Source organism: Capricornis sumatraensis, chromosome 13 (assembly GCF_032405125.1).
Source record: "Capricornis sumatraensis isolate serow.1 chromosome 13, serow.2, whole genome shotgun sequence".
NCBI classification, from domain to species: Eukaryota; Metazoa; Chordata; class Mammalia; order Artiodactyla; family Bovidae; genus Capricornis; species Capricornis sumatraensis.
Window position 1 is genome coordinate 53,139,664 of NC_091081.1, and position 18,310 is coordinate 53,157,973.

Sequence of the window (18,310 nt, forward strand, 5' to 3'; positions counted from 1 at the left end):
GTAGTCTAGTGGTTTTCCCCACTTTCTTCAATTTGAGTCAGAATTTGGCAATATAGAGTTCATGATCTGAGCCACAGTCAGCTCCTGGTCTTGTTTTTGCTCACTATAGAGCTTCTCCATCTTTGGCTGCAAAGAGTATAATCAATCTGATTTCGGTGTTGACTATCTGGTGATGTCCATGTATAGAGTCTTCTCTTGTGTTGTTGGAAGAGGGTGTTTGCTATGACCAGTGCATTCTCTTGGCAAAATTCTGTTAGCGTTTTCCCTGCTTCATTCCATACTCCAAGGCCAAATTTGCCTGTTACCCCAGGTGATTCGTGACTTCCTACTTTGGCATTCCAGTCCCCTATAATGAAAAAGACATCTTTTTTGGGTGTTAGTTCTAAAAGGTCTTGTAGGTCTTCATAGACCCTTTCATCTTCAGCTTCTTCAGCATTACTGGTTGGGGCATAGACTTGGATTACTGTGATATTGAATGGTTTGCCTTGGAAACGAACAGAGATCATTCTGTCATTTTTGAGATTGCATCCAAGTACCGCATTTTGGACACTTCTGTTGACCATAATGGCTACTCCATCTCTTCTAAGGGATTCCTGCACACAGTAGTAGATATAATGGTCATCTGAGTTAAATCCACCCATTCCAGTCCATTTAAGTTTGCTGATTCCTAGAATGTCGACGTTCACTCTTGCCATCTCCTGTTTGACCACTTCCAATTTGCCTTGATTCATGGACCTAACATTCCAGGTTCCTATGCAATATTGCTCTTTACAGCATCAGACCTTGCTTCTATCACCAGTCACATCCACAACTGGGTATTGCTTTTGCTTTGGCTCCAATCCTTCATTCTTTCTGGACTTATTTCTTCACTGATCTCCAGTAGCATATTGGGCACCTACTGACCTGGGGAGTTCCTCTTTCAGTATCCTAGCATTTTACCTTTACATATATCTAAAGGTTCTACTCTTCATCTATAATCAACGTGTAACACTCAATCAAAAAATTACAAGAAACATTTTTCAAAATGATAAAAACCACTGCGAAGAGAGAAAAATAGCAACAGACTCACACTTAGAGATGATGTATATATTGGAACTTATCAGATAGAGACACTGAAATAACTTTTAATATATTAGAAGATCTAGTAGAAAATAAGGTTGACATTTAACAAATGTTCAGCACAGAGATGAAAGATGAAAGATGAATTCCTCTGAAGAGTGAATCAGCAGACTGGTAGAAGAAAGAATAAGGAAACTGGAAAGAATACGTAAACTGGAATAACGTGGGATAATACAGACTAACATATTTGCAACTGGAATCCCAAAAGAAGTAATGAGTAGAAGTACTTGAAGAGATAATGGCCCCAAACTTCCAAAATTAATTTAGAGAACTCCAAGTAGTTCCCTCGTGGCTCAGATGGTAAAGCGTCTGCCTGCAACGCGGGAGACCTGGGTTCGATCCCTGGGTCGGGAAGATCCCCTAAAGAAGGAAATGGCAACCGAACCCAGTACTCTTGCCTGGAAAAATCCCATGGATGCAAGAGCCTGCTGGGCTACAGTTCATTGGACTGCAAAGAGTCTGACAGGACTGAGTGACTTCACTGATTGAAGTAGAAAATATAAAAGGAAAACTACATCATATTAATAGTCAAACTGTGGGAAAACAGCAAAATTTTAAAGGCAGGCAGAGGAGAGAGAAACCTTACATCCTACAAGAAAACAGTTAAGAATAACAACAGAGTTCTCAGCTATGCAAACTAGAAGATGGTGTGATATTTTTAAAGTGCTGAGGAAGATAAATAGCTGAACCTAGAATTTTACACCCAATGCCTAAATGAAGGCAAAACAGTGACATTGTCAGATGAAGTAAAGCTGAAAATTCGTTGCCAGAAAACCTGTACTACAAGAAACGTGAAAGTCGGGTCTTTAAGGGGAATCTGGATCAACACAAAGAAATAAAAAGCACTGAAAGTGGTAAAAATATGGGTAACTTTTTCCATTTTCTTAATCTCTTTAAAAGATAAGTGACAGTCTAAGCAAAAACAGTAATATATTGCAGGATGTATAGAATATGCAGAATAAATAACAAGGATTAGACAAGACACAAGAGAAAGAAATGGAAGTATATCCTATATACTCCTATACTATATGTAAAATGGTATAATACTGTTTGAAGGTAGACTGTGATACATTAAAAATGAGTATCATAAACCCTTAGTGTAATGACTAAAACAAAGATGACAAAAAGGTATAAGGAATAAGTTAACAGTGAAGATAAAAATGGATTCATTAAAATATAATGATGACTATGTCAACAATGCAGGAGACCCGCATTCAATCCCTGGCTCAGGAAGATCTCCTGGAGAAGGAAATGGCAACACACTCCAGTATTCTTGCCCGGAAAATCCCACGGACAGAGAAGCCTGGTAGGCTACAGTCCATGGGGTCGCAAAGAGTTGGACACAACTGAGCAACTTCACTTTTATGTCAACAACAGATGATACCACTCTAAAGGCAGAAAGCAAAGAGGAAGTAAAGAGCCTCTTGATGAGGGTGAAAGAGGAGAGTGAAAAAGCTGGCTTAAAACTCAATATTAAAAAAACGAAGATCACAGCATCTGGCCCCTTCAGTTCAAGGTCCCATCACTTTAAAGAGAAGCGGAAAAAGTGGAAGCAGTGACAGATTTTCTCTTCTTGGGCTGTAAAATCACTGTGGATGGTGACTGCAGCCATGAAATTAGAAGACACTTGACAAACCTAGACAGTGTATTAAAAAGCAAAGACATCACTTTGCCAACAAAGGTCCCTACAGTCAAAGCTCTTCCCAGTAGCCACGTATGGATGTGAGAGCTGGACAGTAAGGAAGGTGGAGTGCCCAAGAATTGATGCCTTTGAACTATGGTGCCAGAGAAGACTCTTGAGAGTTCCCTGGACTGTAAGGAGATCCAACCAGTCAATCCTAAAGGAAATCACACCTGAATACTCATTGGAAGGGGTTTTGCTGAAGCTGAAGCTCCAATACTTTACTCACCTGATGCTAAGAGCGGACTCACTGGAAAAGACTCTGGTACTGGAAAAACTTGAAGGCAAAAGGAGAAGAGGGCAATAGAGGATGAGATGGTTGCATGGCACCACTGATCAATGGACATGAACTTGGGCAAACTCTAAGAGATAGTGAGGGATAGGGAAGCCTGGCATGGTGTAGTCCATGGGGTCACAAAAAGTCAAACACAGTTTTTTTTTTTTTGTTTTGTAAGTTTGAAACTTTTTCAAAATAAAAGGTTTAACTGAAAATATTAATGACTAAAAATGGCCCTGAAGAAAACCTCCAATATTTATTTAACCCCTGCTGAGTACAAAGCCTGCAAAAGAAAACATGAAGCTGTACAAGGAAAGATAACATATGAGCTCCATCAGGCTGCAGCTTACATTCTATGAGACCCCAAAATGAATAACTGACCATGAGTATAACAGAAAACTGTCTAGAAATAACAAATATTTTGATTAAGGAACTGATATATTTCCTAACTCCAAGAGCCAATCATCTGGAAATAGCAAAAATACAAGTCTCTCAACTGGTTACTATTTTGTGAAATCATTAAAATAGGCCTACCAAAGGTGGTTTGAAAGTTCTACATGATTCAAAGGATACTTACTGAGCACTAACCATGAGCCATGCCATGTACTAGATGCTAGGGGTAGGGAGAGAAACAGTATATTAATACCATGAAACTCAATTTAAATTAAAAGACAGAAATAGATGAAGTGTCCCAAAAGATAATATAGTAGGTGGGTGCAAAAGTAATTGAAGTTTATGCATTGTTGAAATTTGCCATTTGATATTGGAATACATTCTAAATAAATAGTTATGTTACATATAATTTTAATGCACATTTCTTGCTTTTATGTTTTTTTGCTAATGATATTCCTTGCTGCTTATTTTATATTTATTTTAGATTATAGAAACTATGTTAGACAAAAAGCAAATTTGAGTGATTTTCTTGACGTTCAAAATGGGTCATAAAGCAGTGAAGACAGCTTGCAACATCAACACCACATTTGGCCTAGGAACTGCTAATGACCATTCTATGGTCGTTCGGTATTTGAAGCAAACTGGAAAGGAAAAAAGCTCGATAAGTGGGTGCTTCATGAGCTGACCACAAATCAAGAAAATCATCATTTGGAAGTGCCATCTTCTCTTATTCAATGCAACAATAATTTATCAATCGGATTGTGATGTGCAACAAAAAGGTAACGACTGGCTCAGCAGATGGACTGAGAAACTTCAAAGCACTTTCCAAAGCCAAACTTGAACCAAGAAAAGGTCAAAGTCACTGTTTGGTGATCTGCTGCTGGGTTGATACACTACAGCTTTCTGAATCCTGGCAAAATCATTATATCTGAGAAGTATGCTCAGTGAATCGATGAGATGCACTGAAAACTGCAAAGCCTGCAGCCGGCATTGGTCAATAGAGAGGGCCCAATTCTTCTCAATGACAATGACCAACCGCACGTCACACTACCAATGCTTTAAAAGTTGAACAAACTGGTCTATGAAGTTTTGCCTCATCCACCATATTCATCTGACCTCTTGCCAACGGGCTACCATTTCTTCAAACATCATGACTTTTTGTAGGGAAGACACTTCCACAACCAGCAGGATGCAGAAAATGCTTTCTAAAAGTCCATCAAATTCTGGAGCACAAATTTTTATGCTACAGAATAAACAAACTTATTTATTGTTGGCAAAAATGTGTTGACTGTAATGGTTCCTATTCTGATTAATAAAAAAGTGGTTGAGCCTAGTTATAACGACTTAAAATTCATGATGAAGTAAAACTCACTCAGTCGTGTCTGACTCTGCAACCCCATGGACTGTAGCCTGCCAGGCTCCTCTGTCCACGGAATTCTCCAGGCCAGAATACTGGAGTGGGTAGATATTCCTTTCTCCAGGTGATCTTAACAACCCAGGGATCGAACCCAGGTCTCCAACATTGCAGGCAGATTCTTTACCATCTGAGTCTCCAGGGAAGCCCCAAATTCATGGTGTGAAATCATAATTACATTTGCACCAACCTAACATGTTCTAACAGAGGTCTTATATCAAATGCTGAGGAAGAAAGCCCAGAGGAAGAAGCAAGTTCCAAGAGGATCAGGCTAAAAAAGAGAAGACTGAAAGGAAGAAACTGTTGGGAGAATGAACTGTGTTTCAGTTCAGTTCAGTTCAGCTGCTCAGTCGTGTCCGACTCTTTGCGACCCCATGAATCGCAGCACGCCAGGCCTCCCTGTCCATCACCAACTCCCAGAGTTCACTCAGACTCACGTCCATCGAGTCAGTGATGCCATCCAGCCATCTCATCCTCTGTCGTCCCCTTCTCCTCCTGCCCCAATCCCTCCCATCATCAGAGTCTTTTCCAATGAGTCAACTCTTCACATGAGGTGGCCAAAGTACTGGAGTTTCAGCTTTAGCATCATTTCTTCCAAAGAAATCCCAGGGCTGATCTCCTTCAGAATGGACTGGTTGGACTCCTTGCAGTCCAAGGGACTCTCTAGAGTCTTCCCCAACACCATAGTTCAAAAGCATCAATTCTTCAGCGCTCAGCCTTCTTCACTGTGTTTAAATAATGTTTAAACAACTCCCTGAGATCAGAGGAGGCTGAAGAGAATTGACAGGAGCACATAAAGGGTCAAGACTTAGAAAAGAGTGAGTGAGCCTTAGAAAGAAAATTTTTGACTTTTTAACAAAAGGGAGAGAAGAAAGGGAGAGAAGAAAGAATACAGGTATCACTAACTTGAAGTTCCTCATATTCACAATGAATACCGATATGCTGCATTTGAGCTGTTTTAAAGAAAATTTATTTTAATTAATTTTTATTAGAGTATAGTTGCTTTACAATAGTGTGTTAGTTTCTACTGTACAGCAAAGTGAATCAGTTATATGTATACATATACACCGTTTTTTCCCTCACAGAGTCACACCATCCAGACTTTGCACATGCTTTTTCCAGAACCTATAATATTGTTCCCTTTCCTCTTTGTCTGGTTAACACCCATTTATCTTTCATCTCTGCTCAGTCTTCCACAATCTTCACTCTTACCACAGCAGACCTCTCTTTCACAACACTCCTCAGTCTTGGTTAACACTTCATGTTCTGCACTAGATTATAAATGCCATAACAGCAGGGGCCACCTCTGTTCTAAATTTCCAGGTCACTACCCAGGACCTGGTACAGTGCATGACACATAGACGATCCCAAGAACTATTGCTTACACGAGTGAACCAATACACAGAAAGAGAAAGGTAAAACTTATAGCCCAAGTGACAACTACACAGAAAGTCACACAAAAAAGTAAAAGCTATACTTCACTAGATTTCTAAAAATAAAGATAGTCTCAATCTTCATTCAGGTTTTGTGGTAATATCTTACAGAAAAACCTGTATGACTTTTAATTAGTAATGTTATTTAGCACATGAGAAGAGCTGCAAGTAATAGGCACTTCACTGTAATTTCATAATGAATTAGTTCACAAATGGCACTCACAAGTGGGTTACAGCACAAAGGCTAAGCAAGGATCCAATCTAGAGTTGAATATGATAAAACAGGAAGCAGGGCAATGTAGTACCTTAGAATCAAGTTGCCTAGGTTAAAATAGTGGCTCCATTCTCATCAGCTATGCCTTTGGCAAGGTACTCTACTTTCTGTGCTGGCATTAACTCCAGCATCCACTCCACTTCCAGCAACAGCATCACTTTTTGTTCAAGGAGTCATATCCTCCCTGATACTTCAGTCTGGCCCCTCTCAAGGCTACAGGATGAATTTGTAACCTAGGTTTAAGTGAATAAGTTACACCGTTTCCCCCTAAATAGAACCACTATTCTAGCAATGAGAACATGATCAAAACTGTGCCGATCAGAGCCAATCCCAAGAATTTTCTGTTAGTTACTAGATAAAAGGGGTAGAAATCTTCCCTGATGGCCCAATGGGTAAAGAATCCACCTGCAATGCAGGAGACACAAGAGATGTGGGTTTGATCCCTTGGTCAGGAAGATCCCCTGGAAGAGGAAATGGCAACCTCCTCTAGTAATCTCGCCTGGGAAATCCCATGGACAGAGGAGCCTGGCGTGCTACAGTCCATGGTGTTCATAAGAGTCAGATAGGACTGAGCATGTAATCCAATATCCTGGAGAAGGGAATGGCTATTCATTCCAGTATTCTTGCCTGGAGAATTCCATGGACAAAGGAGCCTGGTGGGCTATAGTCCACGGGGTTGCAAAGAGTCAGACATGACTGAGTAACTAACACTACACTATTGCCGATATTAAATATTACACACTAAAGTAAATATTTTCTATAGAGACATTTTATGTCTCTCTTGGGCTGATCAAGCTGAAATTTGAACTGATATAAAAATGGTGTAATTGTTAGAAAATGAAGAATACTTTAAAAAGGAGAAAAAAAAAATTATACCATGATCCGTGCTTCTCTGTGGTATAGCTTTCATTAAAACTTGTGTCCAAACACTATCTCTGACCTACGAAGCTAGATCTGGCATACATTCAAGAAGATATAATTAATATTTTAAATTAGAACAACTAAGAAGAAAAAGAATTACATTTAGTCCTGTGCTTTCTTCTACTTTCCTAGACGACTGTGTCAGAAATTACCAGTAATCTGTCTCACGTTCATCCTACTTTGTTGCCTTTGACAACCTCCTGGGTTATCTATTACCTCCTGAACTTTTGTACGAGCTAAAAACTTTCCTAGTCTCATGTCAATTCACTACACCCACCACCAGACTGATCTTTCCAAGGCCATCTCTGATCATACTGTTCCCACATTCAAACACCTCCAATAGTTCACGCTGCTATCAAAATTAAGAATACATTTCTCAGTCTGGCTTTCAAGGTCCTTTGCAATCTTCCCTAACATGCCTTTATAGTCTCCTTTCTTATAATTCTCTTAACAGGCAGGTTAAGCTCCAGAACACACCTCCAGCTTTTCTGTGTCTACACCCTTAGTTATGCATTTCCCTCCACTTGGGTGCACTTCTGCCTCACTTCCCATTGAAATCCTCAACACCGTTTCAAGGCTTATCTCTATCACAAAAGCATCTCTGATTTTCCTAGCCTATGTCTCCCTCCCTGAAATCTGATCTCACTTTTCTTACAGCCCTCCTAGGGTACTTCTCCGGGTCTTGTCCAACAGTCATTTACTTTCTCCTGCTAGAGTGGAGGATCCCAGGGCAGTGTCTCCATCAACTGCTTCTTTATTAAAATTAAAAACCAAACTCTGTCAACAGGGAAAAAAAAAAAGACATCTTACTTGGCAACTGGGGGAGAAGTCTTATTAATAGGGTAGAATATACTCTTCAATAGAAACTCTAAAAGAATTTAACCTTAAATCAATGACCTCACTGGAAGAGTGTCAGCCATTCAAATCACTGCGGAGATATGTAGCTGGGAACAACATGTATTATGTTTCAAACATACCAAACCAGTTCCTGGTCTCCATCAATATATCAAATGAATAATAAAGTATGACTGTACTATAACAGTGACTCATTTATTTAACAGCATTAGGATGTGAAGGGTTCACATGAGAGACTTTTTTGGAAAAGTGGCTTCCTACTGCAGAAACAGGTCAGACATGCCTGTAGCCTGGACCAGCTGAGAGATGCTCATGGGAAAACTGACCTCCACCTCACAGAGGCCAGCAGAAGACACTCAGGAAGAATGGGGATGGCACCTGCTGCCATGACCTGTACTTGGTAAATGGGTCTGCAGCACAGAAGGCAGGAAGGGTATTAGAAACAGTTTATTTCCCTGAGAAACTTCCCAAAGAGCATCTGTCTTGGGACAAGCTATCCCAGCCCCTGCTGGAAGGTTCCATACCCTCTGCTGCTGGAAAACATTCTACACACTACTTCCATCTGTAATGAGTTGACTTGTGTATCCCTCAAACTCAGATGTTAAAGTCTTACAGTACTTCAGAACATGACCTTCTGTGGTACGGGGTCAATGCAGGGGTAATCAGGTGAGGTCATGATAGAATCAGGCAGGCTCCTCTCCAATATGACTGGTGTCCTTCTAAAAACAGCAAATCTGGACACCAACAAGCACACAGGAGGAAAGTCATATAAAGATGAAGTCAGAGATCAGGGCGATTTTCCAAAAAGCCAAGCAACTCCAAAGACTGATCTCAAAGTTTAGCCTTTAGATCTGGAAGATAATAAATTTCATGGTTCAAGTCACTCAGTTTGTTATACTGTCTGTGCCTACCTAGCAAACTAACAGGGCTACTGGTGTCTTTCCATTTATCTTATCCTTGATTGTGACAACCAGACACCTATTCAAGTAAACAAATTTCTGGAAAATGATAAGTGTTGCACTAGTTCAACAAAGGGATGACCTCAATGTACCAAGCACTGAAGACAGGGCAGGTAACTGACATGGTCTCTGCCCTCATATGGGTGACAGTGTTACTAGGATAACTAACAACAAATGGCTTCCCTGGTGGCTCAGATGGTAAATAATCTGCCCACAATACAGGAGACCCAGGTTCAATCCCTGGGTTGGGAAAACACCCTGGAGAAGTGAAAGGCAACCCATTTCAGTATTCTTGCCTGGAGAATTCCATGGACAGAGGAGCCTGGTAGGCTACAGACCACGGGGTCACAAAGAGTCGGACATGACTGGGTGACTAACACACACACACCCACACACCCCAAGTCAAAATTATGCAATGATAAAATTACAACAGTGATAACAGCAATAAGTGATGCATTTCCTTTCTTCTTTAAACTGAGGATAGCAAATATACTGAACTCTTTCTGGATGACTCAAGGACTCTCTGTGGAGAACCAGCATATAGCTGTAAGCCCTTCATTGTTTTTGCTTCCCTCCCCATGACAGGTTGGCAGACACCACAAAATCTGCTTCCATCAGCTACTGTTCTACTTCTCTGCTTACTCTCTCAATCTACCTATTGAGTTGGTCAAAAACTTTGTTCAGGTTTTTCTACAATATCTTATGGAAAAATTTGAATGAACTTTTTGGCCAACTCAGTATTTCCAGTTTGGTGCTTCTAATTTGTTGTGGGCTAGGAAAATCAGGTAACTAATACTGCTAATAAACATGGATTACGTAACAAAAATTGCTGCAAATGAGAACAAAATATCCTGCTTTAATGTGGGCTTTCTGATTTACTTTAGATTCTCAGAGACACTTTTTTCCTATGGAATTCTGTTGTAAGACACAACGGTGGAACATTATTGCATTTAAAGTAGATGTTGTTGAATAATTTTATTACTTTGTATTATATTATCTGTCAAACCCTTGTTTTCTTTCAAAGGGAATACAGTACAGGGATACTGTATGAATAGTGATTTAGAGAGAAATACTGTTCAAATTCAGAATTAAAGAATTTATTTATTGTCCAGCATAAGACATGTTTTTTACTAACTGCAAATGTTTGTTAGTAACTGAAAATTCTGTTTATAGTTACTAACTGTAACTAACGTTTTGTTACTAACTGTGAATCATATTACAAAGTAACAGGGCCAAGAGGTATACAGCATTACAACTGGAAAGCCCGCCAAAACCTTCTGCAGTACATAGTAAATTCCACTTACCTCTTATGCATATCCAGCAGTCATCTTTTTTGTTGTGTTTTTTAAGTTCTTCTTCAGTTACTTCAATTAACCTGCCTTTTAATCCCGTTAGGTCCTTTCCACTTTTGGTCAGTCGAATCCAATCCATGAGACTTCTGCCCTGTTTCAGAGGGACCTCAAAAAGGAAAAGGGAAGAATTCAATGTGGCTTCCTCAAATCAGCTGAATTTCCTACCCTCTTCTGCTGCTTGTCTTCAGGACACTTCATTAGTCTGATTCCCACTCAAAAGGATAAGAAAACAAATCTAAAAATTCTAAAAATCTTCTTCCATCTTTAGGAGGGTGTATTAGAATTACAAATGAAACATTAACACCTGGGCCATGAGATGGGGTTTAGAAATTCTGGACACAAATGTCAACCTAATGAAATCACAGTCCAAGGGTAGTACTGAGCCCAGAGTCAGAAGAAAAGTTTTGGTCCTGGCTCTATCACTAATATGTTATTGCGGCTTACTAACCTGGACCAACAATTTTTTGCCTTAAAAAATCAAATGAGATTTGATAGAAGAAAACAGAAACAATTGGCTAAAGGTGACTTTCCAGACTTTCAACATACACAGGCTATTAGAACTCGCGTGAGACAGAAAGATGTTTTCTAAGAATCCATCCACCGAGAAACAAAGGTTATCAAGTAACAGAAAATAATAAAACTGCCATACTCTAGGGAAGGGGCTGGCAAACTGGCCTGTGCCTGTTTCTGTTTCTGTGTAGCCCTTGAGCCAAGAATAATTTCTACACGTGGTGGTGCTGGTGCTGGTGCTGGTGGTGGTGCTGGTGGTTGCGGTGGTGCTGGTGCTGGTGCTGGTGGTGGTGCTGGTGGTTGCGGTGGTGCTGGTGCTGGTGGTGGCGGTTTGAGGCCTTAAGACATCCTCAAAGCCTAAAACATTTAATATCTGGCCTTGTCCACAAAACTTTGCCTACACCTGTTCAGAGGGTCTAATAACAAGATGTTTGGGATTTTACAGGGTTTTAATACATTTTCAAGGCTTTTAGATAAGGGGTATTATTATGTGATTAGTATTTTAACCAGTTAAGACACCCTAGTGGAAATTTTTCCACACATCTAACCTGTATAACTAGTATGTAACATAGTACCAGATAGCTGTTTAATGTAAAAGCAGTCACATTATTCGAGGAAGCTTATTGCTATAGACTGAATGTTTGTATCCCCCTACCAAATTAGATTGAAATGCTGATCTTGATGTGCTGGTACTAGGAAGTGGCACCTTTGGTGGGTGATGACGTTGTTGGGATTAAGGCCCTTATAAAAGAGGCCATATAGAGAGCTCCCTCGCCTCTTCCACCAAGTAAGGACACCGAAAAGATGGCTACAAACCAGGAATCAGGCTCTCACCAGAAACAAAACTGGCCAGTTTTACACTGATCTTGGAATTCCCAGTCACGATGAGGCAGGAGGTAGATGGGCACCCCCAGGGTAAAGTCATTGGAGATTCATTCCTGGTGGACCAAAACTCCAAGACTAGAAAAGCTGGACAACTGAGAAAGGAGATCTCCCTGACTACATCTGTGCAGAAAGGCTCCTTGGAAGTCAAAAGGGGACTGATGCCAATTGATGCTCTTTACCCACAGCCTCATTGTCCATCTTGGCTAAAAGATGTGCCCCCACACACGGGAGGATTCTGAGATATACCAAATACAGACTCTAAACCAGGGAAATCAAAATGACTGGGCAAAGGAAACCCAGAAGATATGCCCCATGTAAGTAATTCAAACTGCCATGAGGGTACGACTCAGCAACTCTCTTAGTCTGCCTGTGTGTCTACCCACATGTACTATAGTCTTTTTCCTCTCAATAAATACTTTACTTGTTTCACCACTTTCCATCTTTGTGGGAATCTTTTCTGCAAAACCGAAGGTCCAGAGCCTTGTCACTGACCACTAGTCTATTGGCTAGGATTCAGTGTTTTCACCGCCACAACTCAAACTCTGGCCAGGAACCGAAGCCCTGCTTCAAGCTGCTGCAGGTCGAGCTGACCTGAGATCAATTAGAAGTGTGAGAAATAAGTTTCTGAGATCAATTAGAAGTGTGAGAAATAAGTTTCTGTTGTCTATGAGGCACCTATGGTATTCTGTTAGAGAAGGCCAAAGGGACTAAAACACATATCTCAGTTCCTTTAATCATATCTATTTTAGACATTCAATTGTCCCCAAAGTAGCCAGGTTAATAGGTCTGTGGTGCCTTGCCAACTTCACATTCCATCTTACTAATCCTCATCATCCCATTCTTACCATCACTAACTACAACTCTCTAGGTCCCTTGGTATTCATAAATAAAGTGTGAGAACACATATGATCTTTCCTATCCCAAACCAAAATAACTCTCTTTCACCATTCCACACCTGTAGGGTATTTAAAAGTTATCTTTTGGAAACACAGATCTAATCCAGGGCCCTGTCTCCGTCAGTGGCTCCTCATATTTCTTGTAATGTTTCTAAATTCCCCACAGAGGTTGACCAGGCCCTTTATATCTGGTCAGAGTTGACTTCACCAGCTTCATGTCTGAACTTTCGTCTCTTCCCATTCTATACTTTGCAAGTGTGCGTGTTCAGTCAGTCTCATCCCACTCTTTGCAACCCCATGGACTGTAGCCTGCCAAGGTTCTCTGTCCATGGCATTTCCCAGGCAAGAATACTGGAGCGGCTTGCCATGACTTCCATTGGGGGATTTTCCCAACCCAGGGATCCAACCAGCGTCTCCTGCATCTTCTGCATTGGCAGGCGGACTCTTTACCACTAAGCCACCTGGGAAGCCATTCTATACTTTGCTATGCTGAGCTTAGTCGTTCTAGTCATTCAGTCATGTCTGACTCTTTGTGACCCCATGGACTGTAGCCCACCAGGCTCCTCTGTCCATGGGGATTCTCCAGGCACGAATACTAGAGTTCTATATTTTAGGCAAATGGAAAATGATTCACCCCTCCCAGCCACAGACATTACTTCCTCCAGAAGCTTTCTCCGGCACCAACTTCTTCATGGTCATAACAGACTATTAGAGTCCTTAGGCATTTATAACTGTGAAGCCCACTGGATTAAACTCTTTGAAAACAGAGCTGTTGGCGCCCAGCGCAGGCCATGCAAGATGAATACTTGGACCACCCTCTTGGTCTCCTTGAAAGCAGGAAACAAATCTCCCCTGTGGAAAGTGTCCTTCCTGTACTGGAAGGTAGAAAGACATCCTTCTCTCAGAGGTAGGAAATTCAGGGCCCAAAAGTCTATGAGCAAGCTGTGTTACTTCTTTACTAATCTACTACCCAAGCCCAAACTTTGCTTAAATTCCTTACTAATTAAGTACCCAGACCTAAGTTTCTTTGTGCAGGGCTCTGTTGGGTTCCTGGGCACAGAGCTTTTCTGTGTCCCTCACTTCTTTGATTATTGGCAACAGCCTTCATTAAGCCTCTGTGACCTTCCCTGAGTTCCAATGGGCAGATTCAAGCAGTTGCTAATTAGGGAAGGGAGGGGTGGTGAGACTAGGGAGAAACAGTCAAGAGCAGTCTTGGGACAAGGTCCTGTTTCCCATCAAGTCTGCATGCTCAGTTGCTTCGGTCGTGTCAACTCTTTGCGACCCTATGGACTGTAGTCTGCCAGGCTCCTCTGTCCATGGGATTTCCCAGGCAAGAATACTGGAGAGGGGTGCCATTTCCTCCTCCAGGAGATCTACCTGACCCTCTCTTGTGTCTCCTGCATTTCAGGAGGATTCTTTACCCACTGGGCCACCTAGGAAGCCCAACAGTATCTTTGAGCTGATAGTGAAACCCCTTCTAGGTGGGGGAAGTTATGGTATGCTGCCCACACATATAGACCCCCAGAGCAGCTGGACCTGAAGGTTGTCAATGTTGACTCCTATTTGTTGTACAGTCGCTCAGTTGTGTGTCTGACTCTTTGCTACCCCATGGACAACAGCAGAGCAGGCTTCCTTGTCCTTCACTATCCTAGGAATTTGCTCAAACTCATGTCTGTTGAGTTGATGATGCCATCCAACCACCTCATCCTCGGTTGCCACCTTCTCCTCCTGCCCTCAATCTCTGTCAGCAGCAGGGTCTTTTCCAGCAACTCCTATTTACCTCACCACCAACCCATCGGAGGAAGAATTGTCCATGAGCTGATCACACCCTTTTTTACAACAAAACTTGTCACTATCTTGCCCAAGTTAGGACATGCGGTTTTGAGGATAGGAGCCTGACATGACTCCCTTGCCTGGCAAAGCAATAAAGCTATCCTTTCCTACTTCACCCGAAACTCTTGTCTCCAAGATTTGATTCAGCACCAGTATACATGGAAGCTGAGCTTTCAGCATCAAATTTATTGCCTAAAACTTAAAAGCAAGAATAAAATTTAAATCTTTTCTACTGCTAATCTGTCTTGTGTCAACTTTATCCGTCTAGCTACAAGAACTCAAGAGGGATGGATAAGAGTGGAAATTTCTCCCTCCCCAACAAAGACCACATCTCTAGCATATGGTAGGTTCTCAATAAATACATACTAGTTGTGTATTAGAAATAACATTAGCTACCATACTGAGTGCATTCTCTGTACCAGGCACTGTGCTACGGGTTTTTCCACACAGCAATCCCTCAACAATCAGTGAGGTTTGCATAAAAGCCTACAAGCTAGTAACATCTAGTAAGTGCTTACCATAACCCAGGACTGTGCTGAGAGAAACATTAGCTCATTTAATCCTATGAACAATCCTATAAAATGGGTACTATTCATATTATTCCCACTTACAACTGAGGAAAGAGATTCAAAGAGGCTAAAAGGTAGAGATGGAAAAAGAATGAATCTTTCTCACTCAAAAGTCCATGCTTCTAACAATTATGATACACAAATCTCCCCAACTAAGTTCTGTCTTCTCACCCACAACCTATTTCATACAATCCTGGCACAGGTTCTCACATGTTCCAGATTAGCCTGTTTTGAAATTGAGCAGGGCCCTGAGGGACCCTCCCAGGTTCATGTCCCTACTTCTTGTTTCTAGAAAAAGCTTTAGCCTCCAAGGCCTTCCCCTAATTCCAAAAAGCAGACTCAAATAGCTAATGACTACAGATGTGAGAAAATGCAAAAACCAATGAACATTGGTCAAGCAAGAAAATAACATAATCACAGGACTCCTAGTCCCTCCTGAATGGATACAGTTAACAATCTAATGTCCTTGAGTTGCTTTACAGAAACCAGAACCTCAAGGGATAGAAACTGCTAACCAGAAGCATACAGACCCTAGACTGGCTGGAACAAGACAAAAGACTGATATTTCTAAAATATCACCATGTTATCTCACCAGCAACCAAACAGAAGAGATCCACAAGCTAACCGTGCACCTTAAGACTCTCATCTCAAATGCTGAATATAAAAATCTTTGCCTGAAAGCCATCAGGGAGTTTGGGTCTTTTGGTCATTAGCTGCCTGTTCTCCCTGCTTCTTCTTGTTCAGTCACCAAGTCCAACTCTTTGAGACCCCATGGACTGCAGCATGCCAGGCCTCCCTGTCGCTCACCATGTCCCAGAGTTTGCCCAAGTTCACGTCCACTGCATCAGTGATGCCATCCAACCACCTCATCCTCTGTCACCCTCTTCTCCTCTGCCTGCTTGATGCCCTGCAAATAAAAGCTGTACTTTCCTCCACCACAACCCAATGTGAGTGGATTGGCTTTGCTGCATGTCAGGCAAGTGAACCCAAGTTCAGTTCAGCAACAATTTCACAAAGGGGGAAAAAAAAAAAAAAACACAAAAATCAGTCTGAGTGTGAATTGCACAATAATCTTATTTTATTCACTTTCTGGACCCAAACACTCATAGGTTTCCTTTAAATGATATTGAGAACATGGCTGGTAGTTTTAAAGGAGAAGGGCAGCAACTCTCATATTCTAATTCAGAGGTTCTTTCTTTGCAAAGTTTCTACTATTTAGCCAAGCATTTAAGGAGAGAAACAGGTCAAGCCCCGAGGAGAGGACAAGTGATTGGATGGTTGGCCGATATACACAGCAATAAAAGAAAAGTCACCATTGGCGTCACATCGTATAAGCCTCTTTCAAGGCAGCATTTCTTAACCTGTTTCCTTTGCTGTGAAATGGCGATAACAAAAGCACCCACTTCACAGGGTCACTGGAAAGATTACACAAGGTAATACATGTAAAGCACTCAGGCTGTCAGTAAGCACTTAATCAATTTCAGCTGTATTATTATAGTTGGGGTTACAGACTTCTGAAAGGCTAATGAAAGCTACAGATCTCTGAACCCATAATTCTGACCTAGGGTCAAGCTCCAGGTCCATGTGGAGAAAACAAAGTTGATGAAGTTCCCAAATGATGTTAATGCTAAAGACTCAAGAGTCCAGAAATGAAGAAAGGAATGGCCTGATCAGGTGGAAGTCTTGAAAACAAAACATGAAGATGTGGTTATAGAATGAGGAACTAACAAACAGGAGCAAGCAACATTCATTTTGCAATGAACATGGGAGACAATTTGATTAAATTCTGCAAATATAAAACACATTTGCATCCCACTTGTTGGTAACAGTAACTATGTTCAACAAAAACTTAAAGAGCATTACATTAGCTTCAAAATTAGCAACAGATATCAGTATAAAAGACAGTGATAAAACAATCAAGTACCAGAGGAAGAGAGAAAGGCAGTGTGACTTGGAGATGTGTCCCTAAACCTAACCGGAGGTTTGTATATAGAAATTTGTTCTCTCTTCTCCAATCTTCCCTAGCTCCTGGAGTCCCCACCCTTGGCGGGATAAACACTGGTCACTGTAGCTATTGCCCAGCTTTTCCCCTCTTCTAGGGAACCCAGATTGCTCACAACTTCAGAAAGTGAACAAAAGAACGGAGAGCAGGTTATAAGGAAGCCGATACAGAGTACCTACAATATGGGAAGCACAGAGCCTGGCATTACCTTATATCTGAATCTGATTAGCGGGGAAAAGAGTTGGAAGAAGGGAATTGACAGAACGGGATAAAGGGATGGGAAAGAAAAAAGACCAGCTGGTAAGAGATGGAGGTTAAGAGAGTTCCAGGACTGGAGAACACATAGGATCTGAAAGAGATCGCCAGCAAGGGTAGGAGGGGACGAAAGCCAGAGGTGGAGACAGGAGGAGGGAGAGAGTACCTAAGGAGAGAACGGACTGTGCCGGAGCCTGAGATCCCGGCAGGAAGAGAGGACTGCCGCGCGCTTACCTTGCTACGCCCCCCGGAGGCGACGCGCTGCTGCGAGCTGGGGCCCGGGAAAGACTGGGAAGGGACGTTCAGCATCCTGGACCCCTCGCCCGGGCCTTGCCCGGGGTCCGCCGCCCAACTCGACAGCTCAGCTCAACGCCTGTGGAGTAACACCTCCCGCTCCGGCTCCGAGGCCGGGCAGAGGCCAAGCCCCCGACCCACTTCCGGGGTCGTCCAGGGTGAGGCGCGCCATGACGCAGCACGTCGAGGCCGCGTGGGGACGAAGCCAACGGGGCGAATGGAGAGCGGGCAGGGGTGGAACCAGTGAAAACTACGCATGCCCAGTTCGTCCTGTACCCTGAATTTCAGCACTGCAAGGAGGTGACAGCTATTCCGTGGAAAGATTAAAGAGTGAAGCTGTTGCTAAGCCTTGGTGCTGACCGAATCTGAGAATAAATTTTTAGAGATG

The 18,310-nt window shown here is 42.0% G+C and overlaps 1 protein-coding gene across 1 annotated transcript in view; it reads right to left on the bottom strand.

Moving 5' to 3' along the window:
* The window catches only part of CYB5R4 (cytochrome b5 reductase 4), a 118,969-nt gene extending 100,934 nt beyond the window's left edge, over positions 1-18,035 (bottom strand). The window contains exons 1-2 of the mRNA XM_068985336.1: positions 17,863-18,035; positions 10,631-10,784 (exon numbers count right to left, since the gene is read on the bottom strand). Coding sequence (XP_068841437.1) covers positions 10,631-10,784; positions 17,863-17,937 — 229 coding nt within the window. The 5' untranslated portion in view covers positions 17,938-18,035. The remainder of the gene's footprint in view (positions 1-10,630; positions 10,785-17,862) is intronic.
* Positions 18,036-18,310: the final 275 nt, after the last annotated feature.